Raw genomic sequence first — 20000 nt, forward strand, 5'->3', positions numbered from 1 at the left:
TCAACGACCTGGCGTGCCACTCGCAGCTTCCCCTGCTGCTGACCACGTCGCACCACAACGCCCTGCGCACGCCCGACGTCCTCGACAATGTCAGCGGCATCGGCAGCGTCAACAGCAGCAACAACAGCGCCGCCCTCCTGGCGCATGCGGGCGCGCACGGCCTCTACCAGCCCCGGGGGACAGGGAGGCCCAGCCGGGTGTCCCTGGGCGCGGTGTCCCAGGACCCCAACGCCATCTACAGCGAGCTGATCCTGTGGAGGGTGGACCCCGTGGGGCCGCTGTCCTTCTCCGGCGGGGTGTCGGAGCTGGCCAGGATCAACTCGCTGCACGCCTCGGCCTTTTCCAACGTGGCCTGGCTGCCCACACTCATACCCAGCAACTGCCTGGGTAAGGACAGGACAGGACAGGACAGGACAGCACAGGACAGGACAGCACAGGACAGGACAGCACAGGACAGGACAGGACAGGACAGCACAGGACAGGACAGCACAGGACAGCACAGCACAGCACAGGACAGGACAGGATAGGACAGGACAGCACAGCACAGCACAGCACAGCACAGGACAGGACAGGACAGCACAGGATAGGACAGGACAGGATAGGACAGGACAGGACAGGACAGGACAGGACAGCACAGGACAGGACAGCACAGCACAGCACAGCACAGGACAGGAGAGCACAGGACAGGACAGGACAGGACAGGACAGGACAGGACAGCACAGGACAGCACAGCACAGCACAGGACAGGACAGGACAGGACAGGACAGGACAGGACAGGACAGGACAGCACAGGACAGCGCTGAGGGATGTGTCGATGCTGTTTACTTAACTCATTGACTGCCAAAGACGCCAATTGGCGTCTTATAGAATAGTAACGTTGACTGCCAAAGACGCCAAATGGCGGTGTAATGTATTTCGGTCCCAGATGGGGGCAGTAGTTCGATAAAAGCCTGGAGAAGGAAGTGGCTTGCTGTGGGTTGTAGTAATGGCGAAACGGATCAGGGTATGTGCCAAACGCGGCGCGGAGCATTGCGGAGCATCGCGGCCATCGCGCGACTCTTCAAACAGTTCAGAGTCGGATGATACAGAAAAAGTGCAGAAAAAAAAAAAAAAAAAAAGCTCGTTTTCTCTGTTTATTGGTCAAAATCAGGTGTTTTTGCTGAAACCACCCTATGTTCTACGGCCGATTTCTAAACACTCAAAGAGGCTAGAAACAAACTTTCTTTTTCTGATGAAAGAAGAGAGTCTAAAGTTTTGGTAGATATGTTCAATGTTTATGTAGTCCGAAAAGTCAATATTTGGTGGGTCTTCAAAGTTCAGCGAAAATGCCCCAAAAGTCTGGCAGTGTGGAGCTCTCCGCTCTGAACATGGCTGGCAGTCAAAGAGTTAAGGATGGTTTGTTAGATTAGATTAAACGATTAATTCATTACATTAGATTACATTAGATTACATTAGATTACATTAGATTCAACTTTATTGTCATCGCAGAGTACTACTAAGTAATATATAACGAAATGCAGTTTAGCCGCGCTGAGTACTGTGTAGCGTTGATGCTGTTTACTTTTGGGTGGTTTGTTAGATTAGATTAGATTAAATGTTATTGTCATCGCAGAGTACAAGTAGGCCTACTATACAATAAAATGCAGTTAAGCATCTAACCAAAAGTGCAAATAGGGATATAAGGGCATGATTGATGATAAATAGAACAAGAATGGTAGTGATAGGTAACTATGCAATATACAGTATGTGCAGAGGTAGTACCGTAGTTGGCTATTGTAAACATCAGTTTAGTTTAGAGGTGTATACAGTTATGGGCTATATAGAGTTTTGCGTTCTCGTGTTATCTCTGCTCTCGTTTGTGTTTGTTTTTGTTTAACTCAACTGCCAAAGAATTTCCGGAACACTCAAGTGTTGGTGGTAGTTACCCTGGCAACAATATTTTGAAGCCTCCTAATTTTTATGCATTCCGGGTGACTAAATTCCCCCCTTGGCACTTGGAATGTTGACCATTTAGGTGACTTTATTTACACTTTGGTGTGTAAATAAACTTTATTTACACACCAAACCCTAACCCCCCCCCCCCCCCAAAAAAAGATGATTTTATTTTTTAAAATTGAGAATATGAGTTATGTATTTGTGTGTGAGACAGTGCTGCCCCCTGTGTGTGTAGGTGTGTACTGCAGCTCCCCCAGCGCCTGCTTTGTGGCCAGCGACGGACACTCTCTCAGGCTCTACCAGGCCGTCATAGAGGCCAAGAAGCTTCTCAGCGAACTCTCCAACCCAGAGATATCAGTACGTCTACAGCAGGGGAGGCTGGAAGGGGAGGCTGGCAGGGGAGGCTGGCGGAGGTAGAAATCGGAGGACGTCCTCGTTGTTCATTGCTCCGTTCTTCATACCGTTCTGTGCATTACAATGAGCCCGTCCTTCGATTTCGACCTCCACCAGCCTCCCCCTGCTATATATCAACACCAGGCATTCATAGGTTTCGGATATGGGCTTTCATATTAGGTTGTTATGATATTCTACCATCACACTTAACAGGTTATTGACATGTTCTCTTTCAGAAGTACGTGTGTGAAGTGTTCAATATCATCAGCCAGCAGTCCACAGCGAAGCCTGGCTGCATCATCGAGCTTGACGCCATCACAGACTTTGTAAGTACTCACTTACACATGTTGTATTACATGTACTGTACACGTTCATATACATCTTTACTGATTTCAGTTTGGGATGTGTTATTGCAATAGACGACATCCACTTAGTTGACAGGGTTGGTTGACAGGGTTGGTTGTGTACGGGGCTGACAGGGTTGGTTGTGTACAGGGTTGGTTGTGTACAGGGTTGGTTGTGTACAGGGTTGGTTGTGTACAGGGTTGGTTGTGTACAGGGTTGGTTGACAGGGTTGGTTGTGTACAGGGTTGGTTGACAGGGTTGGTTGTGTACAGGGTTGACAGGGTTGGTTGACAGGGTTGGTTGTGTACAGGGTTGGTTGACAGGGTTGGTTGTGTACAGGGTTGGTTGTGTACAGGGTTGGTTGACAGGGTTGGTTGTGTACGGGGCTGACAGGGTTGGTTGTGTACAGGGTTGGTTGACAGGGTTGGTTGTGTACAGGGTTGACAGGGTTGGTTGACAGGATTGGTTGACAGGGTTGGTTGTGTACGGGGCTGACAGGGTTGGTTGACAGGGTTGGTTGTGTACAGGGTTGGTTGTGTACAGGGTTGGTTGTGTACGGGGCTGACAGGGTTGGTTGACAGGGTTGGTTGACAGGGTTGGTTGACAGGGTTGGTTGACAGGGTTGGTTGTGTACAGGGTTGGTTGACAGGGTTGGTTGTGTACAGGGTTGGTTGACAGGGTTGGTTGTGTACGGGGCTGACAGGGTTGGTTGTGTATGGGGCTGACAGGGTTGGTTGTGTATGGGGCTGACAGGGTTGGTTGACAGGGTTGGTTGTGTACGGGGCTGACAGGGTTGGTTGTGTACGGGGCTGACAGGGTTGGTTGACAGGGTTGGTTGACAGGGTTGGTTGACAGGGTTGGTTGTGTACAGGGTTGACAGGGTTGGTTGACAGGATTGGTTGACAGGGTTGGTTGACAGGGTTGGTTGTGTACAGGGTTGGTTGTGTACTAGTTTGACAGGGTTGGTTGACAGGGTTGGTTGTGTACAGGGTTGACAGGGTTGGTTGACAGGATTGTCTGACAGGGTTGGTTGACAGGGTTGGTTGCAGGGTTTCCGTTTTGGCGCCGGTCAACGTGTCCGGGAAGATTTCAATTTACCGGACAAACGTGAGATATTCCGGTCATCATATTAAAATATAATATAGCTGTTTGTCGCGGTGATTACTGTTGTGTAGCCTATATATGCCGTTTAATGTCTATTTCTCATCCGATACGATTAGATGCGAGCTATATAATAAATATAATAATATCGGCTTTCATGATTCGAATGCGCGCTATGCCATATGTCCAGCGCTGAACGCGCGCCACACTGGGAACTGAACAGACTGCATCGATAAATGAACGGACTCCACATTACGTTAACTGAAGTCTGTTAAATTGTTTGGGATTAATGTGAGTTTTCTATTTTCTCTTTCCAGTTTTACCCTTTTTTATCAATAAAACAACGTCATTTCTATAACCAGGTCTCGCAGGTTGGGAAGGCATTAAGTCTAGCTGCCTGTCAAATCATACTTACTCAGACTCGGTAGTATGACAATGAGGAGAACATAACTGTTTATTGAGAAACAATTGATAGGCAGGCTTGGATACGTATATAAAGAAATACCACAATGTCTAGATTTATAACATTTTATTGAAAAGTGCAACATTCTCATATTCGTTGCTCCTCTCGTGAATCCGTTATTCCTCCCCGATTTTTTGCACGGTGAGCAGAACATGTTTCCTTCCCCATCTAAACGCAGCCAGGGGAAATGTTCTTTCAACTCGGAACCCTCAAGACTTTTTGAAATATAATAGCCTGTAGTATATTGCTATGTTTAGCATAGATCTGGGATTGATTGCTATTGCCTCCGTAGCATTACATCTTGACAATGTTATCATCGATCGACTAGTGTGGTCTGGTTGTCGTTGGGATGCTGAATAAAGACGCTCGTTGAACCTTGCTCCAGAGACCCGAGTATTATTAATATATAAGGTGTATCTTGTAAGTTAGAGAACAACAAGACACAACATAGCCTATAATCAGAATGTGACAATTAAACTTTAGCGAATTGTATTCAAATTGTGCTTAGAGGGAATTATTTTCACCGGACATTATGACCGAAGAGGTTTAAATATGTCGGACTTCAACATATTTTACCGGACAAAGACCGGTAATTACCGGTTAACGGAAACCCAGGTTGGTTGACAGGGTTGGTTGTGTGTTCCACAGCAGGGGAAGGAGACCCAGCTGCTGCACGTGTTTGAGGAGGACCTGATTCTGGGGAGCGACAGGACAGACGCCCAGGAGACCCCCGGGACTGACTCTGGTAGGAGCCTCTACCACCCCAGCAGGGGAGGCTGGTGGAGGTAGACATTGGAGGCTGGTGGAGGAGGTAGACATCGGAGGACGGAGGTGGAGGAATGGTATCAAACAATGAGGAACGTCATAATCATATCAAACACACCACCATTCCTCATTCCATCACATGCGTTACCATGAGCCTGTCCTCCGATTTCTACCTCCACCAGCCTCCCCTGGTGCCTCAGTACTACAACCTTCATGTCTGCTGACCCCAATCTCCTCTCCACTCCTGGCCTCACATTCACCTTTCTGTGTAACATGGCATTCACCTAGCTTCACCTAGCCTTCACCTAGCCTTCACCTAGCCTTCACCTAGCCTTCACCTAGCTTCACCTAGCTTCACCTAGTCTCATATAGCTTCACCTAGCCTTCACCTAGCCTTCACCTAGCCTTCACCGAGCCTTCACCGAGCCTTCACCTTGCCTTCACCGAGCCTTCACCTAGCCTTCACCTAGCCTTCACCTAGCCTTCACCGAGCCTTCACCTAGCCTTCACCTAGCTTCACCTAGCTTCACCTAGTCTCATCTAGCTTCACCTAGCCTTGACCTAGCCTTCACCTAGCCTTGACCTAGCTTCACCTAGCCTTGACCTAGCTTCACCTAGCCTTCACCTAGCCTTCACCTAGCCTTCACCTAGCTTCACTGAGCTTCACCTAGCTTCACCTAGCCTTCACCTAGTTTCACCTAGCTTCACCTAGCCTTCACCTAGCCTCACCTAGCCTTCACCTAGCTTCACCTAACCTTCACCTAGCTTCACCTAGCCTTCACCTTCACCTAGCTTCACCTAACCTTCAGCTAGCTTCACCTAGCCTTCATCTAGGCCGCGTTCGTAAATTAGCTCTGAGAGCCCCGGAGCGTCCACCTGACTGCCTCTTGTCCAATCAGATAAAGGGACTGATTAATTTGATTGGACAAGAGGCAGTCACGTGGACGCTCCGGCGCTCTGAGCTAATTCACGAACGCGCCCCAAGTCTTTACACCTTGATGACCTCACGTCTCAGTCAGTCAGTCAGTCAGTCAGTGCAGTGAGACGGCCCTGTGTTTATAACCTGCACTTTGCTCTGCTGTCAGCTGTCATTCAGGGTTGAGTTACCTGAGCGCTCCGTACAGGAGCACGGCGTCTGAGTAATCCTTACTTTATTGTGGGCAGGTGGAGGTGAAGGTTGTGCTAATGCTGCTAGACAGCTTTCAGGATAACTCAGCCCAGAGTGGTGCAGTTGGATCTGGTCCTTGGTGTGTAACACAACCTGTGTGTGTGTGTGTTTCTCTGTGTTTCTGTCTGTCTGTGTGTGTCTCTCTCTCTCTCTCTGTGTATGTGTGTGTGTGTGTGTGTGTGTGTGTGTGTGTGTGTGTTCCAGGTTTCTCTGCCAGGTTCTTCCTGGTGGTAGTAGAGTTCACCCAGACGGGCCGCTCCCTCCTGCACATGTGGCACCTGCAGCTGGCAGCCTGCCCTGTCACCATGGGTGGGTATCACACACACTGAACACTGTGTGTGTGTGTGTGTGTGTGTGTGTGTGTATGACACATTAAACACTGTGTGTGTGTGTGTGGGACACACATTAAACACTGTGTGTGGGTATGTATGACACACATTAAACACTGTGCGTGTGTGTGTGAGGTTGCATATGACACACATTAAACACTGTGTGTGTGTGTGTGTGTGTATGACACACATTTAACAAGGTTTAAACTCTCTTCCTATACAGTCACCGGCCACTTCATTAGATACACTTTATATGCTAAACTAGGAGAATATTGGTGTTCTAGGGGATGAGTTGGTCTGGTCATGAGTTCAAATCCCATCTGTGTGCTAGAATTCTTCTTTTCTTCTAGCAATGTAACAGCCAACGGCCCCTGGCCCTAGCGGTCTTGTCTTATGATGACTGATGGATAGAAGATTCACTTGCTTAGACAAATGCATTTGTTCTAAGTCGCTTTGCATAAAGCCGTCTGTTAGATGTCAAACATGTAAATGCACAGAGGCTCCCAGGCACAGATTAAGCAAATTCCAGACGACGTACTGTACCAGTCTCTCAATTGAAGATGCTTTGTGTTGAGGATTAGATTTAATCTGCGCCTGGGAGTTGGCCAGACAGTGATAGTGACATGACTTCCAGGAAGTAGATTAACCCTAATCTAAGATAGAGCTCCTTCACTGAGGCTTTTCCATTAAAAAGTGATTAAGTCTTCTGTGTCTGGGGAAACTCTCTCCCAAGTATGATGAACAAAGCTTCTAGCTTCTCTCCAAACTTTTTTCTGACGTTTGTGTGTGTGTGTGTGTGTGTGTGTATGTGTGTGTGTGTGTGCGCCTGTGTGTGCGTGTGTGTGTGTGCGTGTGTGTGTGTGTCCATGTGTGTGTGTGTGTGTGCGACTGTGTGTGCTTGCGCTTGTGCGTGTGTCCATGTCTCTGTGTGTGTGTGTGTGTGTGTGTGTGTGTGTGTGTGTGTGTGTCCATGTCTGTGTGTGTGTGCGACTGTGTGTGCTTGCGCTTGTGTGTGTGTCCGTGTGTATGTCCGTGTGTATGTCCATGTCTGTGTGTGTGTCCATGTCTGTGTATGTGTGTGCGTGCGCCTGTGCGTGTGTCCATGTCCGTGTGTGTCCATGTCTGTGTGTGTGTGTCCATGTCTGTGTGTGTGCTTGCGCCTGTGCGTGTGTCCATGTCTGTGTGTGTCTCTGTGTGTATGTCCATGTCTGTGTGTGTGTGTCTGTGTGTGTGTGTCCATGTCTGTGTGTGTGCTTGCGCCTGTGTGTGTGTTCATGTGTCTGTGTGTTTCCCCGTCCAGACGAGACCTCAGCCCCGCCCCAGGGCGCGGACCCCTCCCGGAGGCCCAAGCTCACCTCCCAGTTCAGCCTGGAGCCGTTCAGCCCCCCGGGGCAGCGGGTGCGGCCCTGCACCTCCAACCTGCAGAGTGCCCGGCGCCTGGCCCTGGTCACCCGCCGCCTCTACAGCCAGGAGATGGACCTGCCCCCGGGGGTGGAGGTCATCACCGTCACGCCCGCCGCAGGTCAGAGGTCACACACACCTACCTACCTGAAAGACATACACATACACACACACACACACACACCTGAAACACATACGCACCTGAAAGACATACGCACACACACCTACCTACCTGAAAGACACACACACCTACCTACCTGAGCTCTGCAAACCGTGTCATTATGGACCTCACTTTGTTCATCGGGGGCATTGTCATGCTGAAACTGGAAATGGCCTTCCCCAAACTGTTGCCACTAAGTTGGAAGCATATAATTATCTAGAATCTCATTGTATGCTGTAGCATTAAGATTTCCCTTCACTGGAACTAAAGGGCCTTGCCCAAACCATGAAATACAGCCGGAGGCCATAATTGTGTCCATATACATTTGGCTGTGTAGTGTATTTACATACACACACACACACACACACACACGCTACACTACACTAACTGCAAGGTCAATAAAGGAGTTCAACGGTATTCAAGAGTGTTTACTTTTTGATTAGCATAAACATAAACACACACACACACACACACACACACACACACACACACACACTTTCTCTCTATCATACACACATACACACGCTCTCTTTCTCTCTCACAAACACACACACACACACACATAACAGGCTGATCCTGTTCGGTCCCCAATGGGTATTTAATGAATGTATTAAGCTAATAGAACAGACAGAAACCAGTAGAGCTGGAAGCTGATAAGAGGGCATTAAGTGCCACCATGCCAGTCAACTGTTATTGAAGGGCTTATGCTATGCAGGAACTTAACTGAAGCATTTCACAGCTGCTATGATTCCAAACCCTTTCAAACTGATTGATCATTTATTTACTCATTGATTACTTCCGCCGTAGACTGAAGAACCATTTCTTCATGCTACAGCTTAGCTGTCCCACCTAAGACCTCTTCATCCCCTCTAAAATAATAAAAAGAAAATTGTAATTCTTCTAGCATTATGACTGCCAATGGCCCCTGGCCCTAGAATAGATTACTTTTTCTTGTGATGACTAATGGATAGATGATTCACTTAAATACATTTGTCTGTGTAAGTCGCTTTGGATAAAGGTGTCTGCTAAATGCCAACAATGTAAATGTAATGTAACATTTATATACCAATGATTGTGGAATTAGGGATTGTTTACTAACAACAGTTGAACAATAGATTGTTTACTAATAATCGTTTACTATTGATCGTTTACTATTGATCGTTTACTATTGATCGTTTACTAATGATCGTTTACTATTGATCGTTTACTATTGATCGTTTACTATTGATCATTAATGATCATTTACTAATGATCGTTTACTATTGATCGTTTACTAATGATCGTTTACTAATGATAGTTTACTATTAATAGTTTACTATTTGATCGTTTACTAATGATAGTTTACTATTGATCGTTTGCTGATTGGCTGTTTCAGGTCACCTGAGCGCGTCGTCCCTGCAGCCGGCAGGCCGCGCCCCCTACCTCCTGGCCACTTCCTGTTCCGACAGCAAGGTGAGGTTCTGGAGGTGCGTCACCACGGCGACGGAGGTTCCGGAGGTTCCGGGGGTTCCGGACCTCACCTACATCTGGGAGGAGTGGCCTCTGCTGGTGGAGGACGGGCTGGCCAATAGCAGCGCTGTCACCGTGCAGGGCCGCCCGGTGGAGGTCAGCTGCTGTCACACGAGCCGCATCGCCGTGGCCTACAGGGAGACGCCCTCTCACCTCAACAACATGCACAACACACACCTGAGCGCCCACCTGAGCACACACCTGAACCCCAACGCCGGCCCCCCTCAGCACAACTCTCGCCTCAGCCCCAACCCCCAGCTCGTCTTCAGCTCCCATCTCGGCCTCAACCCCCAGGCTAACTCCACCTTCCATCTCACCCCCAACCCCCAGCAGCCTCACTCCGCCTTCCACATCAGCCCCAACCACCCCCAGCCTAACTTCAGGTCCAGCCCCTTCCCCAGCCCGGTCACAGAGAAGCCCCTGGTCCACGTGGGGATCTTCCAGTGCGAGTCCACGGGGGGCTCCCAGTGGGTCCTGGAGCAGACCCTCACCCTGGACGGCTCCAGTCCCGCCGCTGCCGACCGCCACGACCACGACCAGGGCCGCAGCTCCAGTAAGACCCTGTGTAAGACCGTGCCCTCCAGCCTGGACTTCTCCCTGCCCTCCGTGGACGACGGCGACGGCGAGTGTCCGGGCTCGGCCGGGAAGAACCTGGTCCACCTGGACTGGGTCTCCAGAGAGGACGGGTCCCACATCCTGACCGTGGGGATCGGCTCCAAACTCTACATGTACGGCCCCGTCTCGGGGAAACCTCCGGAGCTGGGTGTGGCCGAGGGCGGCCGGGCAGACCAGACCTTTTCTTCTCCTCCTCCGCCCCAGCCCCTGGCCCCGTCCTCCTTCTCCTCCACCGCCACCAACTCCTCCGCCGCCTCCGCTTCCTCTCCCTCCCCCTCCTCCTCCTCCTCCTCCTCCTCCTCCTCGCGTCTGGTCCTCCTGCGCTCCGTGGACCTGGTCTCCTCCGTGGAGGGGTCCCTGCCCATCCCCGTGTCCCTGTCCTGGGTGCGGGACGGCATCCTGGTGGTGGGGATGGACTGCGAGATGCACGTCTACTCCCAGTGGCAGCCTCCTGCGCCCGCCAAGCCCCCCGCCCTCGCCGCCGCCGTCACCGCGGACACGGACGTAGGGAGCGTGTCCTCCCTGCTGGCCGCCGTGAAGCAGAGCCAGGAGGAGGGGCTGAGCCCTGGGGCCGGGGGGGTCGGGGGGGCGCCCCCCAGGAGGACGCTGACCCGGTCCATGACCAGCCTGGCCCAGAAGCTGAGCGGGATGAAGACGGTGTACGACCTGCCGGTGGAGATGGAGGACTACGGGCTGTTTGAGGCGGCCCACCTCCTCTTCCCCACCCTGCCCCAGTACCACCCCGTACAGCTGCTGGAGCTCATGGACCTGGGCAAGGTATGGGGGCGGGTGTGGGGGCTGGGGGGGGGGTCTGCAGTTATATATTTATATTCAGTTGTATTCATTTATTTAGTTATCTCAACAGTAATTTGATTGTGATGTTAAGGTCATTTGGTTGTGATTTTGAAGGTAAATTGATGGTGATTTGGTTGTGATTTGAGGGTGATTTAATGGTCATTTGGTTGTGATTTGATGGTGATTTGGTTGTGATTTGATGGTCATTTGGTTGTGATTTGATGGTGATTTGGTTGTGATTTAATGGTCATTTGGTTGTGATTTGATGGTGATTTGGTTGTGATTTGGTGGTGATTTGGTGGTGATTTGGTGGTGATTTGAAGGTGAATTGATGGTGATTTGGTTGTGATTTGAAGGTGCGGCGAGCCAAAGCCATCCTGTCCCACCTGGTGAAGTGCATTGCCGGGGAGATCGTGCCGCTCAAAGACAACGCCGACCACCCAGAGAAGAGGCTGCGCTCGCGCACCATCACGGCGGGGGGTAGCACCTCCAGCCACCCCAAGATGTTCAGTAAGGGGGGGGGCGAGAGCTCCGACTACACAGAGATAGACTCCATCCCCCCCCTGCCCCTGTACGCGCTGCTGGCCGCCGACGAGGACACCGCCCCTAAGCCCAAAGACAAGGTCAGCACAACAGCCTGGGTTGACACTGTGAAGTGTGTCACTTTGTGTGTTATAAAGTCTTTTTAGACTTATGTGAATTTGTGTCCTGTATGTGTCTTTGAGATTTGCTGACCGGAAAACACAACGAATGTCCGAGTTAGTGGACCAAAAACACCCCGGGTGTCCAGACACAGATTAAACCTGATCCTAGACCTAGTCAAATAACACTCCATCACACTTTGATTCAGGATTAATCTGTGTCCCAAAAATATAAGGCTCCTTCAACTTGGAATGTACTTCAGAAAAAGTTAAAACTTTTAGTTTCAAAGTCATGTTCATCCCACTCTCTGACTTTGTCCCAGAGACTTATACATGCGAATGTGCTTAGGTTATCTTTTATAGCCTGTGAAAAGTGCTACTGTCTCTATGACTACCCTGGTTAAATAAAGGATTACTAATAATGTGTTGTGCTGTGTTGTGCTGTGGTGTGCTGTGGTCCAGGTGGGCAGTGTGAGTGGAGACAGCGGGCACGGCTCCAGCCAGACGGACGCCTATGAGGAGCTGTTCCAGACCTCCAGCCCTGTGGGGGGGGGAGACGACCTGGACCCCCTGGACAGCGACACGGAGGAGGGCAGCGCCAAGGTGACTTAGTTACCTCCTCCTCCTTCTCCTTCTTCTTCTCCTTCTTCCTCTTCTCCTCCTCCTCCTCCTCCTCCTCCTCCTCCTCCTCCTCCTTCTCCTCCTCCTCCTTCTCCTTCTCCTTCTTCTTCTCCTTCTTCTTCTCCTTCTTCCTCTTCTCCTCCTCCTCCTTCTCCTCCTCCTTCTTCTCCTTCTTCTTCTCCTTCTCCTTCTCCTTCTCCTTCTCCTTCTTCCTATGACTCTAGGAGTTACTATAGGCGATTTTTGTAATTTGTCAATTGATGTATTCTATATTTATGTATTCTATACTCTTGCTCGCCAAAAAGACTAAATAACACATTGTCAAAATATAAAGAATAGTTATGTCACTCACATACTGTCCCCCCCTCGCCCCCCAGGTGATTGACCTGTCCCAGTACAGCCCGACGTTCTTCGGGCCGGAGCACGCCCAGGTCCTGTCCAGCCACCTGCTGCACTCCAGCCTGCCGGGCCTGACCCGCATGGAGCAGATGTCCCTCATGGCGCTGGCCGACACCGTGGCAACCACCAGCACCGACCTCCGGGAGAGCCAGGGCAAGGCCAAAGGTAGGAAGGCCGGGATACACACACACACACACACACACACACACACACACCACCAGCACCGACCTGCGGGAGAGCCACGGCAAGGCCAAAGGTACGGAGGCCGAGTTAGGGTAGTGGTGTGTGTGTGTGTGTGTGTGTGTGTGTGTGTGTGTGTGTGTGTGTGTGTGTGTGTGTGTGTGTGTGTGTGTGTACGGGGGGGTGGGTGTGTGGGGGAGTAGTGGTGGTCTAGTAGTGGTGGATAGTGCCAGAGGTACGGAGGCCGAGTTACACTACTGGGTGTTTGATAAGCGGTGGGTGTGATACGTGGTCCTCTGCACAGACAACCTCTGCTCTGCTTGTCTTTATCCCGACATCATCCCCCATGTGTGTCCTCCTTATCAACGTTGTTTTACTACATTATAATTAACCAATAATGCATGAGGGTCCACCTGTATCATATCGCCACAGCCATGATGATAAAAACGTCCAAACACACAGACTCGCTTTGATACAGTTACCAGCATTAAAAAAAAGACAGATTTATTCCCAAACTCTCAATTTATCAACAGAACATGATGCTCCGTTCACCACACACTTGTTTCGTTAATTGGCTGAACTGGTTTCTAGGGAGGCCTTCCATGGCTCGTTAATTGGCAGAACTGGTTTCTAAGGAAGTCCATGGCTTTGTGCTTGGCAGGGGGGGTCGACACAGTGTTGCGTTCATTACTTCTGACGGCCAGCAGCTACAGACAGCAGCTACAGACAGCAGCTCCATAAAATGGTAGTAGAAGTAGTAGTCGTATAGTGGTAGAAGTAGTGTGCGTTGCTAGGTAACAACATAAAAGATGGCACTTTTAGGAATGGTCCATTCCATGGCCATGTGTATTATATCATGTGCTCTAACAATGGGATTTCAAAACCACCCGTTTGGGTGATATAACCTATATTATCAACTATACCTTTGTGGGGTATTTGATTTAGTGTAGTAGAAGAACGGACAGAAGGAGTAAATGATGATGTCATCTCCGTTGCCTAGGTGGCGAGACGCTGGACGAGTGTGGTCTGAAGTTCCTATTGGCTGTGAGGCTCCACACCTTCCTCCTGACCTCCCTGCCCCCCGCCCACCGGGCCCAGCTGCAACTCCAAGGTACGCACACACTCACTCTCTCTGTCCCTCTCTGTGTCTTAACCTCACCTGTGTGTTCACCCTGCCTGGGTGTTAACCTAGTATACTGTACGTGTCCTCCCCCAGGTCTGTCCACCTGCCACTACACCTGGGCCTTCCACTCCGAGGCGGAGGAGGAGCTCCTCAACATGCTCCCCGCCCTGCAGAAAGGTGACCCCACCTGGCCGGAGCTCCGCTCCATGGGGGTAGGATGGTGGCTCAGAAGCACCAATAAGCTACGCAGGTGTATCGAGAAGGTAAGTGGATATAGACCACCAGGACCAAGCTCCGGACCTGGGGCGATGGGGGCTTTTCAGCCGCAGCCCTGTCCCTCTGGAACGCCCTCCCCAACCACATCAGACAGGCCAACACCCTGCCAACATTTAAACAGGCCCTCAAAACCCACCTCTTCAAGCTCGCCATCACCAGTTACCCCCCCTTCCCATGTGTCCCCAGCACTACCTTAATTAGGCCCCTATACTTTCTTTTATTTCTTTTTGTTTCTTTTTATTATTACTTCTCGATCTTCTCAGTTTGTAAAGTGTCTTTGAGTGTCTAGAAAAGCGCTAATGTATTATTATTATTATTATTATACATTTGCAGATGGTGTTGTGTTTTTGCTCGTCTCTTCTCTCTTCATTTGGAGAGGAAGCCAGGTTTTTCTGCGGCTCAAGCTGTTCTGTTATTATCTCCCTCCAAGAAATGTTATCGATTGAATAATTAATCAAGAAGAACTTCCAAAAAGAGGAACTCGGCCAGGTTTGGCTTCAGTAGTTCAGGTAGAATAAATGAGCAGCTTCATCATTAGTAAGTAGACAGATACAGAGTCTAAAACTGGTTGGTGTTGTGTTGTTGTTGTTTCTGCTCAGGTTGCCAAAGCCTCTTTTCAAAGGAACAACGATCCTCTAGACGCCGCCATCTTCTACCTGGCGATGAAGAAGAAGGCTGTGGTCTGGGGACTGTACAGGTACGGCTTTGTAGAAGACAACTTCCTGTTTCGTATCCGTATACACACACTCATCCTAGATCAAGATCCAAGAACAGAGATCAGAGAAGCCCGGTTCCTTCATGTGACTACGGAGAACCTAACAACAGTTTTGACAAGATCACAACAGCCGTCGGGTGTTTGTGACAGTGTGTGTTGTTTTTTGACAGTCTGTGTCTTTCATGTTACGGAGAGTCTTAACGACAGACGTTTGTTTGCTTTGCGCAGAGCCCAGAAGAACGCCAAGATGACGGCGTTCTTCACTAACAACTTCAGCGAGGACCGGTGGCGGAAGGCTGCGTTGAAGAACGCCTTCGCTCTGCTCGGCAAGCAGCGCTTCCAGCATTCGGCTGCCTTCTTCCTATTGGCTGGCTCCCTCAAGGATGCCGTGGAGGTAAGGATGTCCTCTATCAGTGGTAATGTTTGTACTCGGAACTTCTTCTGAGGGGATTTATACTTTTCTTCTTCATTCATTCATACATAGATACATAGATACATGCAGACATACATACATACATAGATACATACATACATAGATACATGCAGACATACATGCAGACATACATAGATACATGCAGACATACATACATACATGCAGACATACATAGATACATGCAGACATACATACATACATGCAGACATACATAGATACATGCAGACATACATAGATACATGCAGACATACATACATACATACATACATGCATGTATGCATATGTGTGTGTACCAGGGGAGGCTGATGCAGATGAGACTTTAATAGTCTGTCAGAAATATGCTTTGCCTCGTTTAAAAATTCATTATGCCTCGTTTAAAAATTATTTCATCAATTAATCAAATTAATCAAATAAAAGCTGGTCTTCTCTACGCGATTTAATACAAAGCTGGTTGTTTACTGTTTGAGCATGTTGTCCAGATGACAAGCCAGCAGAGGGCAGGGAGATGACCTGGTTAGATGACTGTAGGCCCAGCGGAGTGCAGGGAGATGACCTGGTTAGATTATGATGTCACTGGGAGGTGTTGATGCACATTCATGCTTCCATCTTCCGCCGAAGATTGAAGACCCATCTCTTCAGGCTACACCTTAACCGTCCCTCCTGACATCTACTACCCCCCCCCCCCCCCCCTGTACTGTTTCCCCTGTGTCATAATAAAAACATTTAAAAAAATCTTCCTTCTTCTAGCACGACGACTGCCAATGGACCCTGGCCTGAGCATAGATTACTTTTCCCTGCTATGACTGGGGGATAGATGATTCACTTACTTAATCAAATGTATTTGTTCTAAGTCGCTTTGGACAAAGGCGTCTGCTAAATGCCAAAAATGTGAATGTAAAATGTAATGGCTTTCATAGAGATATAAATACCAGGGTTCTCCCCAAAGAGTGGAAGAGGGACACTGTGCTACTGCCACCATGTAAAGTCGTTGTTAAAGGCGAAAGTGTGAGCGTTAATTATGTTCCTCAGTTAATTCAGCTTAGTTTTGGCTGTGTTTTTAGCACATTTTGATGCGAGTAAATGTGAGTTGGCTTTGATAATGCAGTCCAGCGCCACCCTGTTCAAAACTCCTGGGGGTGAACCCTGATGACTATTATGGGATGGAACAGAAGTGGCGACACAGGGTTCAGGACGGCAGGTTAATTACCTTTGTCAGATCACTAGCAGCACAATGTTAAAAATACACATTCAACACAGCACACGCTCAGCAATGAACTATTTTAGGTTATAGTGAGACGAGTACCGCGTCCTCTTGATGAGCACCTCTCATTGTCTTCATACGTATTAGTTACAGTGGCTCAGGAGGAAGAGCCGGCGTCTAATGATCGCAAGTTCGGCTGTTCGAACCCCGGCTGGCCACGTGCCGAGATGTCCTTGAGCAAGGCACTGAAACCCCTAATTGTTCCAGGGTCACTGTCTGTGAAATCAAAAAAATACCCAAGTCCAACAATTGACTGACAAGTTGATTGCATGGCAATAAAACAATTGTTATATTATTATTATACTTTTTATTTTTATTTTTTATTATAAGTTATTTGACAGATACAGTGAAGACAGACAGGAAAGTAATGGAGAGAGGACATGTCAGCAGGGCATGGGCCGGATTTCAACCCATGCCGACATGGGCATATGTGTGCACTGTAGACCGCAGTGCTAGACCACTGGACCACCCCAGGTCACATATTATTATTATACTTGCCAAAGCAGCCCCTCCCTCCCTGCCTCTGACCTGTGGTGGTCCGTGTGCTCCCTGGTCCAGGTGTGTCTGGAGAAGATGCAGGACCTCCAGCTGGCCCTGGTGATCTCCAGGCTGTACGAGTCAGAGTTCGAGACGGCCTCCACCTACAAGAGGATCCTCCAGAGGAACGTGCTGGGCCAGGACCCCCAGCTGGCCCCCCACCAGGACCCCTTCCTCCGCAGCACGGCCCACTGGGTCCTGGAGGACTACAGCCGGGCCCTGGACACCCTGCTGGAGCAGCCCGCTGCACGGCCCACCCCCGCTGGGAAGACTACTGACACAGGTAGACGACTGACACAGTTGGGAGAAATGCGCTGATGATTTGATTTAGAGACATAATTTATATCATTACTATAATATATATATTATTATTGAATATATTAGTGAATTAATGATTCCACTTTTATGAATCAGCAATGTGGATATTGAAGAGAGAGAGAGTTCCTACAGTGTTTGTTGTGTAAAACCGTCCGTCATCGACACTGTTTGTCCGTTGCAGATACCACCTCCTCCTCCATGTCCCCCTGCAACCCCGAGGTGTTCAACTTCTACACCTACCTCCGCACCCACCCGCTGCTCCTCCGCCGCCACCTCAGCTCCTCGGAGAAGGCCCGCGGGGGCCTGACGGCCGAGGGCCGCATGGCCGACTCCGTCAGCCTGGGGGAGCGGAGGCTGTTCTTCACCGCCGCCTACGCCCACCTGCAGGCCGGCTGCCCCATGCTGGCGCTGGACGTCCTCTCCAAGATGCCCAAAGTCCTGAAGAGGTCCAACAAGCTCCTCCCCCTCCCCCTCCCCCCGGGTCACCCCCCGCCGCCTCATCTCCTCCGCACCTCCCCCGACAGCACGACCAGCACGGACCTCAGCCCAGAAGGAGAAGGCAAGAAGAAGGAGAAGCAGGAAAGGCCCTCGGACCTGGACTGGTCGCGGCCGGTTCTGAACGGCTACGAGTCGGCCTCGGGGAGCTTGTCCAACAACAGCCACTCGGACTCTGTGCTGAGCTTCGACTGGAGCCAGGCCGGGACGTCGCTGGCGGCACCGGAGGAGGCGCTGGAGCTGAAGTGGGAAAGCGACAAGGAGGACGAGGAGGTGGAGGACGGGGAGGAGGGGGAGGAGGACGAGGAGCGCCGCTCGGCGACGAAGGACAACAGCGGCGGTGACGTCTTGTCGCCGCTGGACCAGGACACGACGCCTCCGCCGACCCCGGACGAGGGCGAGGAGGAGGGGGGTGTCATCACGCCGTCGGAGGACATCCTGGCCGCCCAGCTGAAGTTCAGCGCCTGTCTGAAGATCCTGACGGCCGAGCTGCGGACGCTGTCCACCGGCTACGAGCTGGACGGAGGGAAGCTGAGGCACCAGCTCTGCCAGTGGCTGGAGAGGGAGGTGGTGGCCCTGCAGAGGTGAGGCTGGGGGTTATATATGTGGAGAGGGAGGTGGGGGCCCTGCAGAGGTGAGGCTGGGGGTTATATATGTGGAGAGGGAGGTGGTGGCCCTGCAGAGGTGAGGCTGGGGGTTATATATGTGGAGAGGGAGGTAGTGGCCCTGCAGAGGTGAGGCTGGGGGTTATATATGTGGAGAGGGAGGTGGTGGCCCTGCAGAGGTGAGGCTGGGGGTTATATATGTGGAGAGGGAGGTAGTGGCCCTGCAGAGGTGAGGCTGGGTGTTATATATGTGGAGAGGGAGGTAGTGGCCCTACAGAGGTGAGGCTGGGGGTTTAATATGTGGAGAGGGAGGTAGTGGCCTTGCAGAGGTGAGGCTGGGGGTTATATATGTGGAGAGGGAGGTAGTGGCCCTACAGAGGTGAGGCTGGGGGTTATATATGTGGAGAGGGAGGTAGTGGCCCTGCAGAGGTGAGGCTGGGTGTTATATATGTGGAGAGGGAGGTGGTGGTCCTGCTGGGGGTTATGTGACAGAGAGGGAGGTGGTGGTCCTGCAGAGGTGTTGTCGTTATATATCGTTAGCCTCATAGCATAATTGCCTGAGTCATGCTTCACTTGTGGTCAGCCGAGCCATCTTTGTATGTAGTGTCAAAAATGTCAAAGAGATGACATGGGCAGATAGTGATTTTGGAATGTAACAAGCATTCTGATAGGCAATAATGCACAGTGAATCAGCAGTGTTAGGAGAGTAGAGTTAGGCAGATATCGAGGTGAGGCACTTAATACATATCGTTAGCCTCATAGCATAATTGCCTAAGTCATATTCTGGTCAAATTGAGATATCTGCCTAACTCTACTCTCCTAACACTGCCATCAGCCTATCAGAATGCTTGTTACATTCCAAATTCACTATCTGCCCGAGTCATCTCTTTGACATAGGCATTTTTGACACTACATACAAAGATGGCTCAGCTGACCACAAGTGAAGCATGACTCAGGCAATTATGCTATGAGGCTAACGATGTGTGACAGCCACTGGTGAAAGAGGGAACAAGTCGGCAACTGACCAAATGTTCAGACTTTTATTCAAAAAAAAAAAAAAATGTCAAGGTTGTTGAAATCCATGACGCGCTCGCTAGTCAAGCCAAAACATTGCAATGGATTCGGTGAGTAATCCCCACTACTCCTCATTAGCGTAGACTGTAGAGTAGTGGGGATTACTCACAGAATCCATTGCATCGCAATGTTTTGGCTTGACTAGCGAGTGTGCCATTGATTTTTTTTTTAAACATCAAGGCAAGTTTATTTGTATAGAACATTTCATACAACAGGGGCAATTAAAAGTGCTTTACAGCATTAAAAAATACAGGAAAAGGAGGATTGTAAGACCATAAAAACGACAAGAATCGATACATATATAGAGAAAATAAATAGATAAACATTTAACAATATAATAAGA

At 50.0% G+C, this 20000-nt stretch overlaps 1 protein-coding gene across 1 annotated transcript in view; it reads left to right on the forward strand.

The window, feature by feature from the left end:
* dmxl1 (Dmx like 1) overlaps nt 1-20000 on the forward strand; it is a 71532-nt gene that overhangs the window by 20447 nt on the left and 31085 nt on the right. Inside the window, exons 13-29 of the mRNA XM_080532951.1 lie at nt 1-387; nt 2171-2292; nt 2565-2654; nt 4886-4982; nt 6375-6479; nt 7800-8021; nt 9436-9719; nt 9903-10961; nt 11336-11602; nt 12083-12223; nt 12619-12805; nt 13821-13931; nt 14037-14206; nt 14819-14916; nt 15163-15328; nt 17187-17448; nt 17665-18562. The exon at nt 1-387 is cut by the window's left edge and continues 421 nt beyond it. Of these exons, the coding sequence (XP_080389077.1) occupies nt 1-387; nt 2171-2292; nt 2565-2654; nt 4886-4982; nt 6375-6479; nt 7800-8021; nt 9436-9719; nt 9903-10961; nt 11336-11602; nt 12083-12223; nt 12619-12805; nt 13821-13931; nt 14037-14206; nt 14819-14916; nt 15163-15328; nt 17187-17448; nt 17665-18562 (4666 nt within the window). The remainder of the gene's footprint in view (nt 388-2170; nt 2293-2564; nt 2655-4885; nt 4983-6374; nt 6480-7799; nt 8022-9435; nt 9720-9902; nt 10962-11335; nt 11603-12082; nt 12224-12618; nt 12806-13820; nt 13932-14036; nt 14207-14818; nt 14917-15162; nt 15329-17186; nt 17449-17664; nt 18563-20000) is intronic.

Source organism: Nansenia antarctica (genome assembly GCF_963989245.1).
Source record: "Nansenia antarctica genome assembly, chromosome: 5".
Classification (NCBI taxonomy): Eukaryota; Metazoa; Chordata; class Actinopteri; order Argentiniformes; family Microstomatidae; genus Nansenia; species Nansenia antarctica.